The sequence below is a fragment of the Arachis duranensis genome, chromosome 9 (assembly GCF_000817695.3).
Source record: "Arachis duranensis cultivar V14167 chromosome 9, aradu.V14167.gnm2.J7QH, whole genome shotgun sequence".
NCBI lineage: Eukaryota > Viridiplantae > Streptophyta > Magnoliopsida > Fabales > Fabaceae > Arachis > Arachis duranensis.
The window spans coordinates 101120959-101131459 of record NC_029780.3 but is presented as its reverse complement, the minus strand read 5'-3'; the positions used below and the strand labels follow the sequence as shown (position 1 = coordinate 101131459).

At 32.5% G+C, this 10501-nt stretch overlaps 2 protein-coding genes across 2 annotated transcripts; one reads left to right on the top strand and one right to left on the bottom strand.

Moving 5' to 3' along the window:
* The first annotated feature begins 2122 nt into the window (after positions 1–2122).
* Positions 2123–5787, top strand: LOC107466441 (uncharacterized). The gene is made up of 2 exons (XM_016085417.3): positions 2123–3041; positions 5111–5787. Exons 1-2 carry the CDS (start codon positions 2746–2748, stop codon positions 5169–5171), a joined length of 357 nt encoding a protein of 118 aa, XP_015940903.1. The 5' UTR covers positions 2123–2745; the 3' UTR covers positions 5172–5787.
* Positions 5788–6112: 325 nt separating this feature from the next.
* Positions 6113–7790, bottom strand: LOC107466440 (protein IFH1). Its single transcript, XM_016085416.3, has 3 exons — positions 7584–7790; positions 7325–7389; positions 6113–7237 (listed from the first exon to the last, which is right to left on the bottom strand). Exons 1-3 carry the CDS (start codon positions 7665–7667, stop codon positions 6445–6447), a joined length of 942 nt encoding a protein of 313 aa, XP_015940902.1. The 5' UTR covers positions 7668–7790; the 3' UTR covers positions 6113–6444.
* Positions 7791–10501: the final 2711 nt, after the last annotated feature.

Below are 10501 nucleotides of genomic sequence, written 5' to 3'. Positions count from 1 at the left end.
GATCCGGAAAGTCTCACCTTGTCTGTGGTATTCCGAGTAGGATCCTGGGAATCCGGAAAGTCTAACCTTGTCTGTAGTATTCCGAGTAGGATTCCGGTATTGAATGACTGTGACGAGCTTCAAACTCCTGAAGGCTGGGCGTTAGTGACAAACGCAAAAGAGGATTGAAAGTAGCCACCGATGATGGTGATGCCCCTACATACAGCTTGCCATGGAAAGGAGTAAGAAGGATTGAAGGAAGAGTGAGTAGTGAAGTAGAGTTTCAAGAGGAGCACAGCATCTCCATACACCTATCTGAAATTCTCACTATTGAGTTACATAAGTATTTCTATCCCTTTTTATTTTCCAATTATTATTAATTTTCGAAAACCCATAAACCAATTTAATCTGCCTAACTGAGATTTACAAGGTGACCATAGCTTGCTTCATACCAACAATCTCTGTGGGATCGACCCTTACTCACGTAAGGTTTATTACTTGGACGACCCAGTACACTTGCTGGTTAGTTGAACGGAGTTGTGAATTCAACTGGTGCCATAATAATGATTTCATACAAGTACAAAAGAATATGGATCACAATTTCGTCCACCAAAAGTTATGGAAGATTGAAATTGAAAGTGAATAAGGGTTTAGGTTTTGATTCACATCTCCTTCCCTTCAGCGTGAATGGCAAATGAAGAAAGAAGGAGGCTGATTGCAAGCCTTATGAGTGGGCTTGGGTCTCCTTAGGCACAGTTTAAACAGTTTAGACCATTGGCTCAATTTTGAGTCAAAATCTTTAAATTAGTGTTTTAATTCGTATTTTAAATATTTTTACTTCTTTAAATTATAAAATTTAATTTTTTTAATTTCTTTAGCTCATAATTAATTTATTAGTTAATTATTTATTAATTTATAGGGTTTTACAATTTTTAGAAAAAATATTTTTTAGGAACAAATACTTGAATATGTGAGACATTCTATTCAAGAGTAATGATCTACAATGGGTGCCCGTTATTTGTTGAATTTCTACATGTTACATGCTCCATATATCACAGGAAAGATCCAACTATATTAATCTATTTTGTATTTTGTTAAAAATAATGTGTAACTATTTGTTCTAGTATTTGTAAATTTATTAAAAATATTTATAACTTTTTTATTTAAGTTATATTTAAATTTGTTACGCTTGCTAGGGAACAATTTCTCCGAGTGCCAGTCATGGCTCATTTTGGTCGTGATATTAATTCCGACAAAGTTTATTCTCTCAAGGCCAAGGTAATGTTTGTTTTCAGAGACTGAAACTAGAATTGAGAGACTGGGACTTAATATTGTGTTTAGTAGCCTGGAACTAAAATTTGAGTTTCAGAACACAAAATTTCAATCTCTTTCGTACCTCCAAAAAATAGGGATACAATGGATAAGAATTTTTTGAAATGGAGATTGAAATTTTAGTAACATTTTATTTAATAACTAAGGATATTTTGGTAAATATTCTCATTTCATATCCATATTTATTTTAACCAAATAGAATACTAAGACATAACTCAATCTTGCGTATTTTATGCCAAACATATCATATAGAAACTTAATTTAGTCTCAAAAATTATTCTCGTTTGACAAATTATCCTTTGTTGTTTTTATTCAAAATTTTAATATACATATTAGACAAATAAATCCTAAAAAATTTTATTATAAGACAATTAAATTTTAAAATATATCACTATAAAATAAGTCAGTCCATCTACAAACAACATGAAAACTAATTAGGCAGATAAAATAATTTTTAAAAATTATAGAAATTAAAAATTTGTTGGAAATAAAGGTGTTTGATTTAAAATTATTTGACAACAAATTTGATATTTACTCATACTATTCTATCATTGAGCTACTTAATTTACTTGAATATAGTCAAATAAAAAGATTTAATTCTAAATATTTAAATTAAAGAAATTAAATGACAAAAATTTTTTAAATTTAAAAATATTTTATCCAAATACAAAAATGATAAATTAATAAATTAGAAATAAAAGTTTGACCACTAGATCTCACATTCTCACTTTCCTAATGAATTCCTAAAGATAAGATAAAGTTTGCATCTTGGTTAAAGCAATTTAAGCATAACTACTGTAATCACCAAAACCATAAAACCATAATCACCGAATAAGCTTCTGTCTTTGCTTAGAAAGCAGAGACAGTTACATAGTTTTGTTGCGACTTGCGAGTTGCTTGTGTGATCTGTTATTATAGTTTCTCACTTTCTCTACCTCTTAACCGCGTCTTTATGGTTCTCTCCTTTTAACCCCTTTGTCTTCCTCTTTCTCTTCTCTGCTCTCTTCCCTATTCGCATCCTTTGATCTGCGCCTCATCACTGTCATCAATTCCGATTGTGCGGCCATAAGATTTTTTCCCTCCATTAAAGTTAATTTCTTTTCTATCACGGCTGATAAGATTCTAACGCTTCTCTTGCATTATTTATAGCTGGCTCCTCCTTCAATCTTGGTTACGCTTCCTCTGTGTTTTCGAATTTTTTTTGTCCTCAGCGTTGACCTCGTTTGTTTTGGTCAGATTCAGAAGCTGGATTATGATTTTGAGCGTATCGGTCAAATGGATTCCTTTCAAAATCCAATTTTTTTTTGAAATTCGGATTGACTGATTGATTTTTATTTTAAAAAAAATTGGGTAATTTGTGTTCTTCTTTGGTCTGTTTCACCAAACGGACCAGAGAGAATAACCAGAGAAAAGTGTTGTTTTGTGGTGTTGTTGATGGATAGCGGATCCACTAAGGAAGCTAACGGACATGGTGGTTTTGTGAAGAAAAAGCCAACTTCTGTGGCTTCTTTGGATGGTGTAAGAGTTGAAGAGGAGGAGGAAGAAGAAGACGAAGAGGAAGAAGAAGGGCGTGTTAATGGAGAAGATGATAGTGTCTCTAAGTCCTTGTTGCCACCTCGGAGAGGTGGAATGTCACGCAAATCAGATAATAGAACACGTAGTAGGAGGAGAGTGCAGTGGAATGACAAGAATGGAAAGAAGCTTTTTGAGGTGTTGGAATACGAGCCAAGGTAACAAAACAAAACCTCTGTGGTATTGGAACTTTGAATTTTGTTGTTCTATTAGTCTAGTTTGATTTATTATGTTCATTTTGATTGGGGGATTTTCCTCTTTTCATAACTACTTTCCTTTTTTGTTGACTGCTATAACTGAAAGCTTTAATTGCGTTTGGTGGTTGAGTTCACTTTGTATTGAATAATATTTATAGGAAGGAACATAGTACTACCCTTGGAATGGTTTTGCTTTTCTTAGTGTTTGTTCAAAGTGCTTAAATCTGGATTTCTGGGAAGTGCTAAGAGCGGGTTTGGAAACCTTGTGATTTCAATTCACTCAAGAGTTAGAATTCTTTTTCATACTTTGGTAGTAAGAACTATGAATTAATGCAAATTTCAATTCTAATAAGAATCAATTCTCATGTTTCAGTCTAACTGATTTCCAATTCTATTCTCGTGAGTTGTGGCACTATCAAAATTATTCTCACTAAAAAAATTGATGATTATGCTAAGTGTATACTAAAATCAGCCACCAAAGTCAGCTATCAGTATAAAATACATGGTGGAATACATATATATTGAAAATAAATTAAACCACACATGTATTTATACATAAATACATTGGTGATTGATTTTAGTGGCTAATTTTAGTGTACGAATAGTATTTTTGAAAAATTAATATACCAAAATTAACCCACTAATTATATTCACCATTCAAGACAACAGCACAACACCACCTTTGTTTAGTGTGCATCACCATTGCTACCATCATGATTAATGAATATCTCGTGAAGAAGCCACTTTCTGTTTTATAGTGAGGTGGTTAAGTCTGCAGAAACTTCCATTATTGTTGTCTATCATCCACATGTTCATTATCTCTTACATCTGAGCTAAGTTCCTCTAGTTAGATGTGGTTAGAATGTTAAGTTGTGTTTCTACTAATTTTATCTATCATTTTAAATTACCTCAACTTTATTTATAACAATCAGAACCAGCATTCATTTTGAAATACATATTCCTTTTCTATAATATTTGAAAGGTGATAATCAGTTTCATTTAAGACTTTAGAAGTTCTTTTAACCAGCATATTCTTCTTATTTTATACACACAATGTCTTGTCTTTCTTCCACTTTCATCACCTCTGTGATTTCACATTTTAGTTTTACCTAGTTTTCCTATTTTTTCCGTCCTTATCAATATCAACCTACTTGATATTTTAACAACAGCATTTGCATTCTCAGCAGTATTGGCTATCCTTATTCAAACTGGCTGTTGCATCATGTCATGTCAGATTTTAAATCAAATCATAGCTGACTCCACTTGCTGGGATAATGCTCGATATTCTTTAGTCCTCTATTACCAACTATATTAGTGTACCTTTATTTTTGTATGGAGCAATGTGAATGTAGTTTGCCCTTTATAACCAAACGTTTATGGTATTTGTATCAGTCATTCCTATAAGATCCTTAGATCCCTACTATTTCTAATCATATTCTTAGACCAATATTGTCCTTCATGAATTCATTTTACTTTCTCTTTCACTCTATTCTTTTTCACATTCCTTGATTAACTCACAAGATGGACAGAAGAGGTATGAAACTGAAAAATGGTTATATTCTCATCGATTCCTCTCATCTATTCTCATATGGCTTAGATGCTTGATGAACTCTTAAAACAAATATTATGAGAAGAATCTGTTCTTATTTCTTATCTATATATTGAAATGGAAATAGAAATTGCTGTAAATGTGTGGCTCTTATAAAAAGTAAAAACCATATGAAAGTGAAAAGATATTAGTAAAGGGAGTAGTAATCTTTTAGAATTGTTCTTTTTGGGGAAATAAAACTATAAAAGATGTCACATAGAACCTATCTAACTTAAGTTGTTCTCATTCATTTGTTCTGTTTTTCTTTAACCAGAAGTCTACTTCCAGTAAAAAAAATAATGTTCTTGGGATTCATGTAAATCATTTATAGTATTGCCAATATACTTTCAATGTAGCAAAGCTAAAGTTGAATAAGAGAATCAACCATTTATGTGTTATATATCCAAAATTGTCTGACATTGTCTCTCAATTGTGTTTGTAGTGATGTAAGTGAGTCAGAGGATGATGATGACGACGACGCTTGTATGTGTACAATAATGTAGAGATCATCTCAGGCTGCCTAAAACTTATGATGGATTAACCCTGAATTTGAAGTAACTATTGATGAGTCTGAGCGTTTGATCTTGGGACGACATCTCCCATAATCAAGATAAGCAACTCCTTGTGTTTGCCAATCTACGGATCCGTTTCGATTGGACTGTTGGACTGTTGTGTGAATTCCTCGAAATGGATATCTTGTATAAAATTCTCACATGACTCGATCGCGTATTGGTTTTTACCATTGATTAGATTCTTCAACATTCATCGAGATTCACCTTTGAATCTTAGGCTAGCCTTCACTTTTCACTTTTCTAATCAATAGTAAAAAATCAAAGCAAGACCAAGTTATGCAACATTTTTATGTAAGAGAATTCAATTCATTTCAGTGAATTCTCCATAGAGATCAAAGTGCACATATTGCTAATTGCTGAAAGCAATATGATTCAGACAGTGCTGAGAGTAGCACAGCTTCCATGTATGTAAATCTTATAGAGCTTACATAAGAAATATGCTTCTTGTTAAAGGGTAGATATGCACATGTTTCTTTTTCTTTTTACAATTACTCATTATGTGAAACAAATTTATTGAATCAAGTATTCTCAGTTAAGCTACTGAAAAGGGTTATTTGTTTTGCTTGTGCCATTTCCTGCATGAGAACTTGTTAAGGTTATCAATGTAATGTAGAAGGATCTTGTTGAAAAACTAGAAAGGTTATCATTGGTTCAAATATAACCAACTTGGGTTAGTCGAGTAGTTACTGGTTAACTCACTCACCCGTCTAAGCAAGTATTGGGGGTTCAAAACCCACCTTGTGTATGTTGCAACCTATTGGCCAATGATAAATTTTTAAATGGAGTTGTGATCTGCGGTACAACAATTTGTAGCTCCATCACATTGAAGCAATTAAACACTTTCTCTCATAATGAAGCACATCTTGGAGCCATTATACATAAAATCAATTCTATATCTGTAATCACTGTAAATAAGATTTGAGCATACATGAAATTACATAGCTCAAACTTGTAGACATCACCACCAAACAAAGAAAAGAATTCCATTGTTACACAAACATACCACCATTCATCAAACAAAAACAAAACGACCAAGAATTAGACACACAAATAACATAAACTGAAATCATCCCAACTTGCACATGGTTTGCTGAATGAATAACCCACAGAAGAATAAAGAATCCATGCTTCCTCCTCTAAAATTGGTTTTCACTGAATTAATATTTACCAAGTGTTTTTTGCTTTTTCTTCATTGCCATGGTTCTCATAATTGACAATGAATTGTGGTCTTAGAGACATTGAAATTAGGGGAAATTAACCAGTTTGAGAGACTAGCATCAACTGCAACTTGAGGCAACCGAGGTTTAGACTGAAGGACACTTGATTTCATGCTGAAACAAGGTGAGAAATTCGAGCAAGCTTCAGTGGTGGTCGAGGGTATGCTTGGAACGTTCTCCTTCCTCCTGTGCTTACTTGATGGAACTTTTGCTTTGATTGCTTTCCACTGAGTTAGATTCTCTACAGGGCTCAGAACAGAATGCATGTTTGTGCTTCTGTCTCTTCCACTTGCATCAATTGCCATCTGATTCCTTGTCCTGTATTCGGCCGCAGAAGAGTTGGACAAATCGGACAACTCCTTCTGTCTGCTGTTTTCACCATATGCTTCAGCCTCATCATTCTCTAAACTCTTGTCACTACTACCATCATCACAATCATATCCATCATCAAACTCTTCATCATCCTCATAGTCATCGATGTCAGATTCCTCGTAGTCTACATCTTCTTCCTCGCCGAAATCTTCACTGCAGTTATAATATCTGTAATTTGGAGGGTATGTCACTGTTAAGGATGCAGATCCTTCTCCGGAGACGGAAGGTGAATTCGAGTTCTTCTTTGCTGGTTCTGCAGCACTGTTTTCATGTTCTTCTTCCTCGTTATCTAGTACCTTATAAGCTGTGGGATCAGGCTCATATATCTGAACATTCAGATTAAATGTAACTTTCTTCTTCTTCTTCTTGCTTTTGACATTATTCTGCTCCTTACATTCGTCTCTTTTTCTAACAAATAATAAGTGAATTCGTTGATGAGTAAATAAACAATCTAGTGTATGCAAGAAAGAGTAAGTGATAATAATAAGGACTAACCTCAAATCAGAATATGGAATCATGGCTTTTTCTTTTATGGCAAGAGCTTCATAGCTTCCATATTTCTGCAAGATAAAAGAGAACACACAAGCTTTCTAACTAACAATCTAGCTAACAATGTGAAAAGGGTATTCAAATTTATCGAACTCTCGAGCTAACTCGTAAGCTCTCACAACTTTACAAGATAAATGCTGCATGAAATTATGAAAAAAAACTAAAAAGCATGAAGATGGGGTTGGTTGTGGTGTGATTTTCTTACTTGGTTTGCAGCATTAACATTGTAGAGAGCCTTTTTGCGCTTTCTTTTGTTGGATAAACCGAAACATGCCATGAAACAACCCATCTCTGATCTCTCGGAGTAAGAGAAGAAGAAGATGAAGAATGAAGAGGATGAAGAATGTTGCTTCTTAGTTGATTATATTAATGAGAGAGGCACAACATTTCAAAGAGAGACAAGAGGTGAGAACATGTGACAAGGTTTAAAGGCCGTTTGGCTCCAAACAATTTCGAAAAGAGTAACGTTACACATTTAATGATTATTGTGGCCTCGCACAATACTTTTTCTTTAATTATTATTTATTTGTTTATTCTTTGATTAAAAAAAAGGGTTGTGATTTATTTGTGAGTAGGACACACACATGACACATCACTTCTTGCTTTGCTTCGCTCTCAGATCTGGAATGAAAATATATCCAAACACGTTTAATTAACTGATCCAACTTAATTTGACTATAAATGTGGGCATATTGTTACTTTGTTAGATCAGCAATTAGGGTTCACAAATTGATTAATTAATTAATTAATTAATTTCCAGAGAAAGTCAATCCCTTTGCTAAATTAATTACTTTGCATCTTCTCTTTAAATAAAGTCTTTCTAGATCAAATTTTTCTGTAAATTACAATAATGCCATCTTTGAGCATTAATTCAAATATGCAGCACATTCTGCTTCTGACCTACTAGAGTTATTGTTGTACTATGTAATGATGTATGATTCATTAACTTCCATCCAAATAATAATGCTGTGCTGGGCCATCTCATCCCTCACATTAGAATTCAAGCATCCACTTTGATGCAGTTAGTAAGTATATTTTATTGGAACATAAGTATATTTTATCGGAACATGTGTCTGAGCTTTTAGTGAATGATTTTTATATTTAAATAGGTGGAATAATCGACTCAAATTTAGGAAAAAGAAAAATTATACGTACCTAAATTAAAAATGAAGATTGAACCCTCAATATTTATTAAAAGCGGCGTCTTTTTCGCTCAATCCCATTTCCGGTGTTACTCTAATGATTGATATATGAGCATTTCTCTCATGTTTAATCTTGAAGGGATTTTTTTTTTTATTATTTTTTTAAAAGGATTTTGTTTCACAATGCTTGAAAGGATTACTGTAATAATTGAAAAATCTCAAGGGAGGTTTAACTACTTTAACCCAGTTGGATGAGCACTGGACTTGCAATACCAATTCAACAATTTAACATAGATTTTTTTGATTTTCTTTAAACATTATTCATATCAATTAATAAAAAAACTTAAAGCAAAAATATTAGCAAAAATAATTGAAAATAAATATAAAATTCATTGCATAATATAATTATTTACACAATCCATCTAACAAAAGACAAAAACATAAAAATATACAAATTTAATATATTTAATAATAATATACCGCCACTAGCATAGCTTTCTACTACCATCACCATTACTACAACCGATTTTCAACTCATCATAAAATACTATTCATTAACTTTTATTATTCAATCATCACTTCAATACTTTAGATTTTTATTAATATAAAAAACCTAAAACATATAAATGAAAAAAAAGGTGAGAAAGAGTGGACGAAGACAAAGATAAAGGCACAAATTTAAACAATACGACAACAGTGGATGATGCGACAGTAAAAACAATACATATATAAATGAAGACAATGATAAGTGACAATGACAGAGGAGACAGACAGAGGTGATAGGCAATATGAAGAGAGAAGGAAAAAAGGAGAAGTAATTGTGGCAGTGACAGTGTAAAAAAGAGAGATGACAATGACAGAAGGCGGATGGTGGAAGAAGGGAGGAGGAAGGAAGAAGGAGAATGGGAGAAATGTGAATGTTGGAAGAAGAAAAAACTCAACATAATTGAAACAAATCATAGAAAGAATCAATATTTGATTAAAAGTGAGAGTTTTAAGAAAAAAGAGGAGAATAGTGAGCAAAAAGAGTCAATGAGAGAAAAAGAAAGAGAGAACAATAAATACACTTGTGAGAGAGATGTAGAAAGTTTTAGGCTTTTAGCTTAAACAAGAGTACATTAGTGTCATTGAATTCCAAAGAGCCTTTAATTTTTCATATATCTAACCATGAAATTCTTAGTGTTTTTTGTTAACTTTTCAAAGTTTTGCAGATTCCTTAATCAATTATGAAGGCATTAAAATGGATGAAGAGAAATAAAGACAACTAATTCCACACTTTGAACAAGATTTGAGGACGAACCTTTTTGAAGAAGGGGAGAATGATACGTGTTTAGGAGGACATTTTTCTCACTTTAGAAACAAGGGCAGAATTGTAATCTTGTCATGTTCAAAGAATTTGAATACTAGAAGAATTATACTATGCCGGTCTTGGACATCAAGGAGACTAAGAGTTCGTCTCAAAAACAGTGGTGCTGAAATGACAACAACTCATAAGTCCCATTGGGTTGAGTTAGAATAGCAAGAGACCCAACAGTATTTTTCAAGTTCAGTGTAAGATACAAATTTAATATTAATTTTCAAAATTATTAGGCCTATATTTTAGTTTGCTTTGTTGTTAAGGTTTGTTAGAAAGATTTAATTTAGTTCTAATTTGCTTAGTAGTATTTTTAGAAATTTTAAATTTAAATTAAATATGATCTAATTTAATAAGATCAAATATGATTTCAATTAGTTATCTTTTAGCTAGTTGTTAGGAGTCTATTTAAACACCTTTGGTGAGACAATTTATAGAACTTTTGATAAATAAAATGTCCAGTTACTTTATACATGTTTTTATTGTATGATTAAGTGAGGTGAGTGATTTGTTTTGCTTGTTGCATGAAGAAGATTGATGGATCCAGCACTAAGGTAATTCTGTGTATTAGTCTCTTTTAATTTTTGTCCCTTTGATTTAGATTGTCAAGGACAGGTTCGTTGAAGA

Bases quoted from the DNA above. Each gene is read 5' to 3' on its own strand.
- LOC107466441 (XM_016085417.3), top strand. From the start codon at position 2,746: ATGGATAGCGGATCCACTAAGGAAGCTAACGGACATGGTGGTTTTGTG. The intron at 3,042-5,110 runs GTAACAAAACAA...TTGTGTTTGTAG, and splicing joins GTGTTGGAATACGAGCCAAG to TGATGTAAGTGAGTCAGAGG.
- LOC107466440 (XM_016085416.3), bottom strand. From the start codon at position 7,667: ATGGGTTGTTTCATGGCATGTTTCGGTTTATCCAACAAAAGAAAGCGC. The intron at 7,390-7,583 runs GTAAGAAAATCA...TTTATCTTGCAG, and splicing joins ATGTTAATGCTGCAAACCAA to AAATATGGAAGCTATGAAGC. The intron at 7,238-7,324 runs GTTAGTCCTTAT...ATTATTTGTTAG, and splicing joins ATTCCATATTCTGATTTGAG to AAAAAGAGACGAATGTAAGG.